This window comes from Gossypium raimondii, chromosome 5, assembly GCF_025698545.1.
Source record: "Gossypium raimondii isolate GPD5lz chromosome 5, ASM2569854v1, whole genome shotgun sequence".
Classification (NCBI taxonomy): Eukaryota; Viridiplantae; Streptophyta; class Magnoliopsida; order Malvales; family Malvaceae; genus Gossypium; species Gossypium raimondii.
Window position 1 is genome coordinate 18,594,647 of NC_068569.1, and position 14,379 is coordinate 18,609,025.

Consider the following 14,379-nt stretch of genomic DNA (forward strand, 5'->3'; position numbering starts at 1 on the left):
TGGTGATCTTTGCTGAGGTGGATGATTGACCCACCAAATTGATGTTGAGGAAGTGTTTGTAAATAATCAGCAACGACGGTGCATGTTGTTATCTCTTAGTTTGAACTGAAAATTTAAGCATAAAAAGGATATCTGAAATTTTCAAATCTCTTCTGATTGGCTAGAGAACCGAATGGTTTTAAATTGAAAAAAATTTAATGATAAAGAGTTGCATTGTTATTTACTATTTATAATTTCAAGTTCATACTTTGACAATATTTTATGTATAAAATGTATCCATGCCAGATTAAAACACAAAACATGTAATTTTGATAAATAATTTTCAAAATATAATAATTTGGTAATTAACTTTTTTATTTATATATTATTTTATGTGAAAAAAAAAAAGCCGCGGTTGGCACTTGGGATGGAAAAATCACTGAACAAGAAATGAAAATCATACCATTTGTCTTCAATTTTTAAATTTAGTAATTAATCATTGAGTCGAGAATTTAGGCTTGTTGGGCCACTCTCGATCATTCGCATTCTTATTTGGATTTTTTTCTTTTAAAACCCGCCATTTAAACCCTACCGTTTCTGCTTCCTTGATCTGATAAAGCCTCAAACCAGTAAGTTTCCTTCTTGTGGCAATAATGCTAATAATTATGATTGAAGTTATTTAATAGCACCGGCTTAATTATGGTTTTCAGGGTTTGGTTAAAAGGAGGGGGAAAAGAATGCCGCTTGGACTGATTTTAGGGATAGGAAGGACGGGAAGGAAGCGTACCTCATCGCTCGATATTCTATCCTCGAAACGAGCCCCTAGAGATTACTTACTACGAGGGCAAGAATTGCAAGTCTACCGGTTTCCACACTCGCAAAGGTTTCCTTCCATTCACTTGTCTATCTTTTTTATTTGCTCTTTTTTGGGGGGGTGATTTTTGAAGGTTTTAGTCATTATTGATAGGTTTTTTAGAAGCATAAGAATTTTTTTATAGCATTGGTTTATTGAGGATTTTCTAGGGCTTAGTTTTGTGATCTTTGATTGATTTTACTTTAAAGTTGGTTGATTAAGGGAATGGAATGGTTATTTTCGAAGTTTAGTATGTTTGGAATAGACTTTTAAAATTCTCCATTTTTATTCTTTTGAATTGGTTATCGGGATTCAGTTATTTTGGTTGGCAAATTTCCTTCTAAACTGTCGAAATTGAATAATGCATATTATAATTCCAATCTCTCATTGGCTCTGCTTATGCCTTCTAAATGCTTGAGCTGTAATTGATAAATATGCTGTAGGTGAAAAGTTGAAATTTAATTGCTTGAACTGTGAATGTATCTCCATATTGTTTGGTCTATAACTGAAAAATATGCTGTAGGTAGATATGTTGTGATGCAGGAGAAGTTGCCAAACTACGTTGTTCCTGATTTGACTGACTTCAAGGTAATTTTTATTACTTGCTTGACATTTTTTAGGTTTTGATTAATCTTTCAGGAGAGAACATTCTGTATATGGTTCAAAACACTGCTTGTCCGGGGTAGTTACTATTCTCTCTTTTCCTCATAGGAGAAGTTCAGGGCAATGTTATTCTGATGCTTTAGTAAACATCATGGAGGTGTAATGATTCATGACCCTAGAAGTTTGTTAAGGCTTGGGCTTGGGCTTGGTAAGTAGGAAGGCTCGGGTTGACTGTACTTGAATTAGGTCTGTTATCTGTGTGGAACCGCAATTAGGGCATTCTGTCCATGATAAAACCTTTATGTTCTCTCCTGATCCCAATGCCATTGCATTAAAAAAAGAAAATCCATTCCCTTTCTATCGTAATGGTCTTAAACTGTTGGTTCTTGAATAACCTGGGATTCACTTTTGAAGATATACAAATATAGTTCTGGTTTTCAGATGTGCGACCAAGTCCTGCATATATATATATATATAAAAGCCCTTTTGGTTGGGGGGTGGGGTGGTTGGTATCCTGACTATTTCAGATTTCTGATGTTGGTATTGATTACGTGCCAATTTATTACATTAGTTCTGCCTGAAAGGGAATGTATTTTGTCGAATACTAGGGGCTTATTTTGAATAATCATGTTCTTATGTCTCACTAAATTTTATATTTCGGGTGAGAGCTGGATGTCCCTAACATGTTTCTCAAACAGTTCAAGCTCTCTATTTTGTGATATAAATTGTCCACATCTATTGTTTATCGGGTGGTTGTTTTTTTTTGCAGCTCAAACCTTATGTATTTCAGTGCCCGAGAGATATCAAAACTGCGGAGGCTGCTGAATAAGCTAAATAATGAGATGGAGTGACAATTATTTCATCTCCTTGCCTTTCACCATCTAACGACTACGTGTTAAACAAGTTGGAGCCTGTTGTTGTGGCGTCCAATATAACTAGCTAGGATCATTACCATTTCTATGCTAGATTCTGAGAGATTAACCATTGTAATGCCTGCAGTATGGTCAGGTTAGGTTGCTTAAGATGAATGTATGACTTTTCAAAATAGTCTATTCGAGAGAACCATATTTGCGGAACGAAGAGACGACGATTGTTTCTAGATAGCTAGAGATTAGGATAATAATAACGGCTCAAACTTTAACAGTCTATAACTAAGCTAAACACTAATCAGGATAATAATAATACAAATAAAATATCAATATCTTATCAAACAACACAGTAAGCCTTAAAAATTTAATGCATCTTAGGGCTAAAGTGCGCATGTAGTAAAGCCAGCTTTATAAATCTACAATCTCAAAAACCTGATTCACTATCAGAAAACTAATGTTCCGCATTGTGCATACATCCAATTCTTGAACAAAAAAGGAAAAAATCTTTCGGTTTTTTCTTTGTTTTTCCATCTACATTAACTTGTATGCCCCTTTTTATTTTTACTTTTTTCACAAAATAATAGCTTAAGCTTGTGGAAAACAACTATGTCACCTTTTTATCTAGATTTAGGATATATAGCTTCAACCCCACCCATGAATGGCCTTAATGGATGTGGAATAATAACAGACCCATCTTCTTGCTGAAAATTCTCCAGCAAACATACAAGCATCCTTGGGATTGCACAAGCTGTTGCATTTAATGTATGAACAAATTTGGTTGCAGCCAGGTTTGTTTTACCCTTCTTGGAAGTTGTTGAGGGTGATTCCGATGGACGATAACGAATGCCAAGCCGGCGGCTCTGATAGTCGGTACAATTCGATGCACTTGATATCTGTTTACAGGAATGTGTTATTACCTAAGTTTAAAAGGAATTTCCTAGTCCAAAGGAAGAAAACAAAAATATTCAAAGGTATTTCAAAATACTCAGCAAACAGAATAATTTCATATACCAAAGTCAGAGATGGAAAAACTGAAAGAAAATTGAACTTGCCATAGGTAGGCAAAAGGTTATTTTAATACCTCGCCATAGCGTTCTAAACCTGGCATCCATGCCTCCACATCAAATTTACGATAAGCAGGAGCACCCAAGTCCCCTGTAGCCATATCTAAAATTCTGCCGAGAAAGCAAAGACTGTCAGAAATAACAGAACAAAACCACTAAAGTTGGTAAAAGTTAATGAAAGTCCATACTTGAAATGCAATCCTAGAGACGAAAAAAGGTCCTCTTCAATTTTAATAAGTTCCTCATGGTACATATCACTTTCTTCTTGTCTGCATAAAATAAACATTTCCACCTTGCTAAATTGGTGTACCCTATAGAGACCCCTGTAAAGCAAATGGCACCGTTAGTTCATGCAGAACTTGAGATTTTTCAGTGTTTTCAGATAGTCCATTACTCAGGTATAGGGACTATAGTGTGAGGCCTAGTAAAGTAGAAATGGAACATAAGATAGCTAATTACCTGGTTGCTGTACCAGCAGCACCAGCTTCAGTACGAAAACAATGAGAAAATGCCACATATTTTAAGGGTAATGCAGACTCAGCAACAATAGAGTCCATATGAATTCCCCCTACAGGAATCTCTGCAGTGCCAATGAGGCACTGGTCACTATCCTCAATGGAATAAACCTGTTTAGCATTTGAAATAAGTATCAAGAAACTGCAGTGAAATACTAACTATATTAACATGAAATTCCCAATTTTCAATGAGTTTCAGAACATGAAGACTCAAACAGTCCAATAAACGAGTTAATAGCTGTCAATTCAAGCAAAATCCAAGCTACTGCTGCAGTTCCGGATCAAAGTGATTCATTGTGTTTGTCATCAGCTTTCATGGTGAAATGGGCCGGGACAATAAGCACTTGATATTTGATGCAGCATGTACCACTTAGTTTTTCTGGGAACAGGACTACATCCAAAAGACATGCAAACCTGCGTATTTTCTCCACGGGGCTGGAATCCACATTTTTCGACAACAGATGACCTGACAATTTCTGGTGTTGTCAATGGTGTAAAGCCCCTTTTCATGACTTCTGTCAGTGTCCAGTTGACAAGGGCCATTTCCAGCATCACTGCTTCATTCTTTAGGTAATAGAATTTTGAACCACTTACCTATACAACGAGAAGCATTAGTACCTTTGGCATATGGGAGTCAAAGATGCTTCAAGCATGCAAGTTGATATATAATCCCATCTGATGAGAAGTAAAGAATTTTTTTTTAATATATAAGAAGGTTCCATGTAAGTTGCAAGTTTAGAAACTCCAGTGCGCATTATATTTCTTATTGCAATGTGAAACACAAATTTCAAGAGGCAACTCAGTTAACTATCAGGATTATCTAATCGATAATAGTACAGTCATAAACTACACAGGATCATGTTGGCTGAATTGGACAAAGGTAATGAATCAACTAAAAATAACAGCTAAACAACAAGCAAATGTAATTTACTTCACCGATTAAAACCCTCAATAGAACACATAAACAAATCAGGAATGCTTTAATTCCCTACACCAAATAGAAGGAATACCTCTGCAGCAGCATCAAAATCAAAGAGATCTAGTTCCTTTCCGATTTGAAGGTGATCCTTGACAGGGAAGTCAAATTTACGAGGGCTTCCAACCTAGAACAATACAAATTTAACATCAAAGTTCTATGCAAACGCCAGAAAACAGCATATAATGACTAAAAAGACATGATCAATCAAAGCAATATATACCATATTCCTCAACTTTGAACTATCTTCCCATCCAATTGGAACGTCCGGGTGAGTTAGATTCGGTATACATTGCGCTTCTATCTGAAGCTCGTCTCTTAATTTGACAAGGTCTTCTTCCAAAGTCGTAAGTGCTTCCTTCAGATTCTTTCCTAACTCACAAAACCACCCATAAAAATAAAAATAAAAAAAAAATAAAGGAAAAAAAAACAAAACAATTAGACCACAAAAATGACACCAAGAAACAGCAAAAAAAAGTTTGCGCAAATACCTTCTTCTATGAGCTTTTGACGCTCAGAAGGCTCCAATTTGCCTTTCATCTTATTGGCAACATTATTCCTTTCCCCTCGAAGCCGCTCAACTTCCTGCAATCTGTCAGCGAAAATTAGCTGACTACGCTATAAAATTTTTAGGAAAGAAGTCGCTTTCTTATTATCGGATTAATTTTGAAGATGAGTGACGGAAAAAAAGGAAATAACCTTTTGAAGATTCAACATTTTATCATAAAGTTGAAGCACAAGCTCCAAATTTGCATTGGAATTCCTATTCTTAATATTAACGGCAACGGCTTCTTTATTATCCCTTATCCACTTGAAATCTATTGCCGCATTCCACTGGGGCTTTACAACTACAAAGAATATATGCAAAATATCAGCAATAGAAATATATATATTTTAACAAAAAGAGGAAGAATTTAATGTAATTACCTTTAATATCAGAGGTTTCTGCGGCGGGAGCAGCAGCCACAGCCGGAGCTGAAAGGTTTCTAATGAGAACAGAAAAGGGAGGCGCTTTTGGAGCAGAATGGCGGGAAAATAAAGCGAGGTTTAGGGTTTTAGGAAGTGTTCGGAAGATGAAGCGCGACGATGAAGATGAGATTGGAATCGTCGCCAATTTTAGGGATTGGAACGTCGCCCCGCTTAAACGACACTGTAACGCCATGCCTTTCACCTCTGCCCTCAGCTTGCTTGCCTTCTATAATACGAGACCGTCTATGGTTTCCTTATTTCTCAGTGAAGTTATCTTCTCTACTCCTAGAAACTATTTTCTAAAAAAGAGAAAATAAATTTAAGTTAATCTAACCAATAGTATATGAACACGTGTTCATCTGCCTCGCGGGAATGGATTCAATAAGTAACAGTGACCAACGGCGTCGTTTTCACTGCCATTTTTATGTTTTTCCCAGTTAGCGGCGCAGAACGGCGTCGTAAAAGGATGTCTGCGCGACGAAGCGGAGTTGTTGAGAAAAAGGCGGCAAGGTTCAACTTTGTGGACCAATAGGAAGCGAGTATCTCTCCGCGTTAATCCAGGAACGAATCCTTAAATGGGGATCTAAACCGTTCACAGGAAGCTCCAAGAAACACAGCACAAGCAACTTTTAACCGTCCGATTTCGTATTCGTAACGTTATTTTCTTTTTTTGGTCCATATCCATCACCTATAAAATGGTCCACAATTTTTATTTCCCTATTTTAGATTCTTGCCTTCAAGTTTCCGAGTCGTATCAGACGCTTTTCTCCCCTTCTCTGAAATTACCTTGCTATCGTTTTCTGGAAGAAAATTTTTTGAGGTAAGCGTAGTCGTTATTTTTCAATCTCCGTCTATTGATTTTAGTTTTTGCTCATAAATTTGGTAAAACATTTGAGATTTTGTTTTTCTGATTGGTGATTTTTTGTTAATTATTTGATTTGATGTGGTCAATATAGATGGCCCGTACGAAGCAAACTGCTCGTAAGTCTACCGGCGGCAAGGCTCCAAGGAAGCAGCTTGCCACTAAGGTTTTTCTTTCTTCTTCAATTATTCTATTTTGCAATTTTTACCTCGATTTGATTTGTTTCTTCTTTTTCTTTATTTTCTTTTTTTCTATTTATGTGTTTCTCAGGCTGCTCGCAAGTCGGCACCGACAACCGGAGGCGTGAAGAAGCCTCACCGATATCGCCCTGGAACTGTAGCTCTGCGGTTAGTCATCAAATCACGTCTTCTTATTCTTGTTTACGCGAATTGAACTTATGATGTTTCCATTGGGTGCAGTGAAATCCGGAAGTACCAAAAAAGCACTGAACTCCTCATCAGGAAACTGCCTTTCCAAAGGCTCGTTCGTGAAATTGCCCAAGACTTTAAGGTAATACCATTAAATTCCAAGTTAATTCTACATAAAAGGATATATACATACATGTTCACTTTTGTTGATTGAGCTTATTGGACATTTTTTGTTTGACTTTGCAGACTGATCTACGTTTCCAGAGCCATGCTGTATTGGCGTTGCAAGAGGCGGCAGAGGCATACCTTGTTGGGTTGTTCGAAGATACCAACCTGTGCGCCATCCATGCTAAGCGTGTTACAATCATGCCCAAGGACATTCAACTTGCTAGGAGGATTCGTGGTGAAAGGGCTTAATAAATTCACCTCTCTGATTTGCTTGTTTGTTGTTAGGATATTTGCTTTCTTTGATGTTTAATGAATTCAGAATGGTCTGATGCTGTAAAAACCTTGACCTATAAATATAGTTTGTGCTTTTTATTACGAATCACGAAGAGATCTTATTGAAGCTAAGAACGAGAAGAAGTCGTATAAGATTAAGGATTTTGTTATGTTTATGGCACATGAAAAGCAACCGCCTTGTTCCTTTGTTAACTACTGCAAGAATTCAACAACTTACGACTTTGAGGGTTTGTTAGAAATTGATTAAAAGCCCATCCATCTTTTTACCTAATGGTTTTGTGTCTTGACTCCACCTCTTATTTTTAATTATGTTTTAAATTTTGATTTAAGAGTTTCAATATGAGTTTTGCAAATTTTATTTATTTTATATATTTATATGACTTTTGAGAGTCGGTCTTTCTCCATTTATGAATTGCCCTTAGCGTGCCTATTGCTTTCTTAGCACCGACTTCGTAGTAAAAACAAATAAGACCATGCTGCTTCTTATTCTTGATTTGTAATCAATCGATTCGTTTAAAAAGTGAACAAGATTGTGGTCGGCAAAAGAAGGAACCCTAGAAATTTTCTTGCTAAATTAGCGGACGATTTCGTGCTATCAAAGCAGACTAAAATCCGTCTTAACAATTATGGATTGCCTGAACCCAATATCGTCAAAGTACTGTTTCAACATCTAAAACATTCTTGAAAAGACCGACCGATTTCGAGAAGACGGTGGAGAAAGTGAAGGAAATGGGCTTTAATCCTCCAAGCATGTCATTCGTATTAGCCGTCACTGTCTTGAATTTCATGCCTAAATCTCCGTGGGATAGAAAACTAGATGTGTATAAAAAGTGGGGTTGGTCTGAAAAATAGGTAATAGAAGCTTTTCGAAAGAATCCTTCGTATATGATAGTGTCTGAGGAGAAAACAGCGAGGAGAATGGATTTTCTTGTGAAGGTAATGGGATTCCACCTCGGTTATTGCCAGGCGCCCCCGTGTTTTAACACAAAGCTTAGAGAAGAGGATTGTTTCGAGGGGTTTGTTTGTTAGAGATTTGTTGTCAAAGGGTTTGGTTAAGAAGGAATTGAGCGTGCAGGCACTGTTCGAGGCTTCAGAAAAGTCGTTCATTGACAAGCTTGTGAATCGCTACAAAGGAGACGCCCATGAGCTGTTGGAAGTTATATAAACAAAAATTGGAGCTTCCAATAAACGGAACCTGGAGCTGGAAGAGTGAGTCACTAGGCAGAGAATTTTAATGTCTTCCCGGTCCACCTCTACATATTTGGTAACCATTGGCATTAACCACTGTTCGATCATGGTATCAATTCTTGGCTTTATGGAGGTTCCCATTGTGGATATGTGGAAAAAGCCTACAGTGGGCTTTCCTAAGCTCGACGTGGATGCAGGGCGTGGGAGAGATGGGAGTTGCTTAGGTTACTCCGCAATCCTTAGAGATGCTGCTGGTGGTTTCATTGCTGCACGAAGCTGGGCCATATATGGTGGGGTTCGGATGTTTTCATAATGGAGACTATGGCAATGCTTTTAGGAGTCAAATGGCTTCTCGAGCTTCAGTAAGAAACGTTGAGATTGAAAGTGATGCTCTTGTTGGTATTATATTGCATTACAGTACAGGCAATGATCAGATCATTTCAAGCTTGGGCAATCTAATAAGTGAAATGAAGCCGAGTGCACTCTTCTCTTTTTTCCATGAAAAAACAAAAAGAATTGTATGCTTAACTCTCTTACTCTGCTCTTATATGTACTTTCGATCCTTATTCTGAGTCAAAAGAAAAAATCTCTATTTGACAGGACTTCTTCCTATACCTATGAAATCCATTAGACCCAGAAATGATACATTGGAAGAATCTTTTGGGTCTTCCAATATCAATAGGTTGATTGTTTCGCTCCTGTATCTTCCAAAAGGAAAAAAGATCTTTGAAAGCTGTTTTCTGGATCCGAAAGAGAGTACTTGGGCTCTCTTAATAACTAAAAAGTGTATCATGCCTGAATCTAACTGTGGTTCACAGTGGTGGAGGAACTGAATCGGAAAAAAAAGGGATTCTAGTTGTAAGATATCTAATGAAACGATCGCTGAAATTAAAATCTCATTCAAAGAAAAATGTATCAAATATCTGGAGTTTCTTTTTGTATATTATATGGATGATTTGATCCGCAAGGACCATGATTGGAAATTGTTTGATCGTCTTTCTCCGAGTAAGAGGCGAAACATAATCAACTTGAACTCGGGACAACTATTCAAAATCTTAGTGAAAGACTGGATTTGTTAGGTTTGGTTAATACGCACACTTTTCTACAGTCAGATTGCAGCAATTGTTCAAGTTCTGGATAAGGTCCATACTTACAACCTTCGGTGTTACAAGGAGCTATGGAGTCGTGCCAAAACGGTGAAGAGTTGATAACCATTAAAGAATAGAAAACTAAGGAATAACAATCACAAAGTTAACATTCTTTTTATTATAGTAAGAGTTACGCAATAACCTGAAACTGAATGACGGCTGCACCAGACAAAAAAAAAAAGAAATAAAACGGGTTCCAACATGGGAACCGATGAGCAATGAATTTCCATTTATGAGCAACACAATTGTATGGTCCATTGATCTAGTCTAAGCTAGGGTACACGCCAAATTTTATTATTAACTCATCCTTTTCAAATTGGATATTTCCTGAGAAATTCTGCTTTCATCCTGGAAATTCATCTGTGGTTCAATTGTAACGGTTTGATATAACAGAGGAAAAAAAAAGTCAAAACAGGGATTTTTCGGCTACAATAGGGGTACCATCCCATCTAGAGAGGACCTGGAAAAGTACCATTCTCCCTTTGCTCATTCCATCGATCTATCTGAGCAACACCAAAAGAGAAAAAAAGAGTAATTGTAAGCGTAAGAAGCCCACAAATGGTAAATAAACCAACTAATCAACTTTGCATTAAGGATGAATATTAAAAAAAACTACGCATTAAGGATGAAACTTCTACTGACATATGAAGATAGAATATACTAATACAAGCAGCCAACTATACAGCAGATTTCATTATATGATTCAGTCTCAGAATGTGGAACATATTAGACTAGTTCAAATAGTTTAAACAGGGACTGTAAGTGGATTAATCAAAGCATAATATCTTTTCCCCATGCCTCGTTAATTAGACCACCCATTAACGCTAGAAAGTAACTTTCTAATAAAATTGAATTGCCAAAGAGTAAATATTTCATTACTGCATCTTTGCTTTTTGGCTGAATTCTATTGTGATTCTTCTTGTTATTAGGTTGTAATAAAAATCTCTAAATCAACTGGCAATACACAGTCATAGGTCCTAAGGGTCTCCTTGTAATATAGCTGAGTTGAGTTGATCTAATGCCAGAGTCGAGCTTGGCTCGACTACAAACCTCAAGGCTTGAAGCTCAACTTAACTTAAACAAACATTGTTTTTCTTACTAGAGCTTGGCCCCTAATTTACTCGGCAGCTCAAGCTAGACTCGAATAAATAGAGAAATTAAAATTATATTTTTGTCATTTACTTATATGTACATATTCAGTATATACAGGCTTAATTAGGCACACGAGATTCTCAAATAGGGTAGTAAAATACTATAACTCAGGTTGACTTGTTACACAAGTAGCTCGAACGTTTGAACTCATCTAGATAATGAACAAGTCATGCATGAGTATTCACCAAAATGAGCTCAAATAGCTTGAGGCATTTACATTTTACACCATAGTACTTCCTATACTGGAACAGTTGATTTAGTCTTCTCTAATTCACTAGTTTTAGTTCAACCGAAATCAACCATAAGATTTAGGTCAAAAACCAATTAAAAGATTTGGACCATCATATTTTTAGGCTACCATAGAAGAACATACTTCTCTTCTCCAGTGTAATTTAGGAAATTTAGGGTGCATGGAAAAAACCACCAGTTACTACAATATGCAAGTTTGGTCTATATTTGGATTAAATCAAGTTGAGCTCAGGGTTCATGGTAGCTGGTAGGTTTTAACAGTTATACGTTAAAAGTGATTGAACTAATTCTCTCAACTCGTCTTTGACAGTCCTTCCAGATCAGATTATCAGTAACTAATGTTCACATTTTACAGTATTTATCAAAAAGATAGGGTTCATAAGGCATTTCCTAATTCATGCATGTAATAAGAGTCCCAAACAGAAGCCATGCAATAACAGTAAAAACCAATTACGCAACTTATCATAACAAAGAGAAATGTATTATGGTTCTTAGAAGAAAATACATACCCATTCTCCAGGACACAAGGCGCGATAATATTTTGCAAACTTATCACACTCTGGAGCACCTTCTCCTTTTGCAGCTACACAACTGTATAAGAAGAAAGGATAAGGACAGGTCAAGAAGCATTGCCAGAAGAAACAAACCCTTATACCTCCATAAGATACAAAATAATTAATAAGTTTAACTCACCGGTGGTACTCAATATATCGTGTGAAGCAATGCCTTGTTTGGTTCGTAGTTGGGAAGCGGAAATCCGCTGGGGCAGTCTCAAGCTGAATAAAGAAAATGCATCACTCTATGTTATTGAAGCAGTCTAACATGTAAAAATGAGTTCCCAATACACATAAAGAACTGGAGGGAGCAGATATGAAGTTCATAATAAAGATGTTCAGCAGGGTAACCTTTATCTCTGGAGTTTCCTCAGAGTCACCCGAGTTTTCCTCTGCAGCATCTTCACCACTGTTCCCAGTAGCAGGATTTGCTTCAGTGCTTTCTTCAGCAGCAGGAGGAGGGGCCTCAGTGCTTCCCTCAACTGGATCGGCAGAAGTCTCCTCCAATTTCTCAGTTACAACATCCCCAGAACCAGTGGCTGCATTTACAGGATTTTCAACCTCTTTTGCTTCTGCTGGTTTTGTAGTCACATCTGATTTTTCCTCTTTCTCCTGAAGTGCATATTGCTATATGTCCAAACATTCAAGAACAATAAGTTTCAAGCATAATCAGGTAATTGCTCTCACCATATACGAACAAATACACAGAATGAGAGAACTTAGTACCAGCTCAGCTACACTGAAGGTTTTACAAGCATAAAAAGTAGGAATTTCAGTAAAGTTATCTGTACAAAAACTTAGAAACCCAATTCACCATGTTAAGACATTACTGTTCACACACCATACTCATAAATGAATTTGCTTGCACTTCTGGCAACCGTGCTACCATGAATTGAGATCACCCTAAACCAGCAAAAACTATAGCTGTTCTTCGGATGCTTAAGCCACCGAAAATTTTGGTCAGAAATTCCAATCGATCCAAATATTCACTTGCTTAAGCACCATATCTAGTAAAAGACACATCAGACTTTGCCTCAAAATATTAGAATGAATCCCCTAAACTCAACAAGGCGACAAGAAAAAAATTGGTAGAATCTTAAGGAAAACTATAGAGTAACTTCATTGAGTTAATTTAGTCGAAAACTTGGAAAAGAAATTAGATAATTACATGTTCAGGATCATGCTCAAGAAAATTGGACGTCAATTATATTCGACAACAAAGCATAATCAATCTAGGTTTAATCAAAACCAGAGTCTCAAAAACTTAAAAAGCTAATATGTTTTATCCACCAAATTATTTTAATTTTCATCAGCACAACTCTCTCAGATCTGTTACATTTCAACCAAATTAAATTAAACTAAAGTCTAAAAAACGAACTTGAAGTGCCAGAAACAGCCAAAAAATTGTAAAGACAACAAAAGCAACGGAGATCGAAATTCGCAACATCTACAAGGATTAAAATAAAGTAATAAAATTGCATATTTCAAAGAAATGAGAAAAAGAGAGAGGTTAAATCAGAGAGAATAAAAAGAAAAGGTACCTCGGAAAGGGAAAGGGGTTTTTCAGTTTGAGCATCCGCCATTGCGGGAAGAGGACGATCGTCTGTTCCTTCAGTTGGCGAGTTCTAGTTTGGGGGAAATCCAAGCCAACGCAGGATAATATGGCGATAGATGGGCGGCTAGGTTAGGATTTCAGCTTTTTACTGCGGCAGTGAAAATTTTAAAGGAAATAAATAATAAAAGAGGAAAGAGATAAATGAGTTGACGAGCGTATGCCACGTATTACGCTCTGTTTACTATTTTGGCTGGCTGGCTGGCTGTTCTGTGGGTAGAAACTTTTAGAAGGTAGAAAAGGAGTTACTAGAACTCTGACTGATTTCTCTTTTTTTGACTGACTCAGCTGTTGGGCTGTTGGATGGCTGCTCCGCTCCAACATCTTGGGCCGACTATTATGACGTGTTAGGCTAGAAAGTTTAGCCCTTCTATTTTCTGACAATTAAAAAAATTACAAAAAAAAAACTTCCCAGTGAGTTAAAATTATTTAGTTTTTATTTTTTAAACAACTGGCTTCCATTAACCAAGGGGTAAATAACCGTTACATCAGTTGAAGATAACAGCAAAAGCAATAATGACAAAGTAAAACCCTAAAAGCAACAATAAATTACCACAAAGAAAAAACCCCCCAAACATCCCCTATAAACCAAAACGATGGTGGAAACCAGATGAATAATCTTCCTGAATTCTTCCTCAGCACTACTGCATGAAACTAGATGAACAAACTCAGAGAGAATCAGCTTTGATAACCTACAAGGAGTACAAGATAAACATTCCCCATTCCACAAAGCTAACTATTGTTACCCATATCCCTATGTAACCACCTACGCCAGTCAGCGGCCACTATTCGATCTACCGCAGCCGGCGCTTCCTCTACCCAGTACATTGGCTCTGAGAACCGACGTCCTTCACCCGCAAGTGTCACGGACTTAGGATTTTTGCCTCACAATCTGTACGGCCTTAGGCAGTTTCTTACTCCCAAAAACGCCTAAGTCAACCTAACTCCCACAAGTT

General features: G+C 37.1%; 3 protein-coding genes and 1 pseudogene across 4 annotated transcripts; 2 read left to right on the forward strand and 2 right to left on the reverse strand.

Annotated features, from left to right (window-relative positions):
- Window positions 1-695: 695 nt before the first annotated feature.
- LOC105769507 (uncharacterized) lies at window positions 696-2,515 on the forward strand (annotated as a pseudogene).
- A 196-nt stretch (window positions 2,516-2,711) lies between these two features.
- On the reverse strand, window positions 2,712-6,352 carry LOC105769505 (serine--tRNA ligase, chloroplastic/mitochondrial). 2 transcript variants are annotated; one of them, XM_012590191.2, is made up of 10 exons: window positions 5,787-6,352; window positions 5,559-5,707; window positions 5,351-5,444; window positions 5,083-5,231; window positions 4,894-4,986; window positions 4,298-4,477; window positions 3,828-3,994; window positions 3,557-3,691; window positions 3,386-3,479; window positions 2,712-3,197 (listed from the first exon to the last, which is right to left on the reverse strand). In XM_012590191.2, the coding sequence occupies exons 1-10, from the start codon at window positions 6,019-6,021 to the stop codon at window positions 2,922-2,924; spliced, it is 1,572 nt and encodes a 523-aa protein (XP_012445645.1). In that variant the 5' UTR covers window positions 6,022-6,352; the 3' UTR covers window positions 2,712-2,921. The 2 variants fall into 2 exon arrangements, with proteins under 2 accessions (XP_012445645.1, XP_052487162.1); XM_052631202.1 differs by lacking the exon at window positions 5,787-6,352 and having other exon boundaries at window positions 5,351-5,451; window positions 5,559-5,706.
- A 149-nt stretch (window positions 6,353-6,501) lies between these two features.
- LOC105769506 (histone H3.3) lies at window positions 6,502-7,608 on the forward strand. Its single transcript, XM_012590192.2, has 5 exons — window positions 6,502-6,648; window positions 6,785-6,856; window positions 6,961-7,037; window positions 7,110-7,200; window positions 7,305-7,608. Exons 2-5 carry the CDS (start codon window positions 6,785-6,787, stop codon window positions 7,473-7,475), a joined length of 411 nt encoding a protein of 136 aa, XP_012445646.1. The 5' UTR covers window positions 6,502-6,648; the 3' UTR covers window positions 7,476-7,608.
- A 2,429-nt stretch (window positions 7,609-10,037) lies between these two features.
- On the reverse strand, window positions 10,038-13,521 carry LOC105770052 (cytochrome c oxidase subunit 6b-1). The gene is made up of 5 exons (XM_012591090.2): window positions 13,353-13,521; window positions 12,163-12,438; window positions 11,951-12,033; window positions 11,767-11,848; window positions 10,038-10,359 (listed from the first exon to the last, which is right to left on the reverse strand). Exons 1-5 carry the CDS (start codon window positions 13,392-13,394, stop codon window positions 10,306-10,308), a joined length of 537 nt encoding a protein of 178 aa, XP_012446544.1. The 5' UTR covers window positions 13,395-13,521; the 3' UTR covers window positions 10,038-10,305.
- Between the last annotated feature and the right edge of the window lie 858 nt (window positions 13,522-14,379).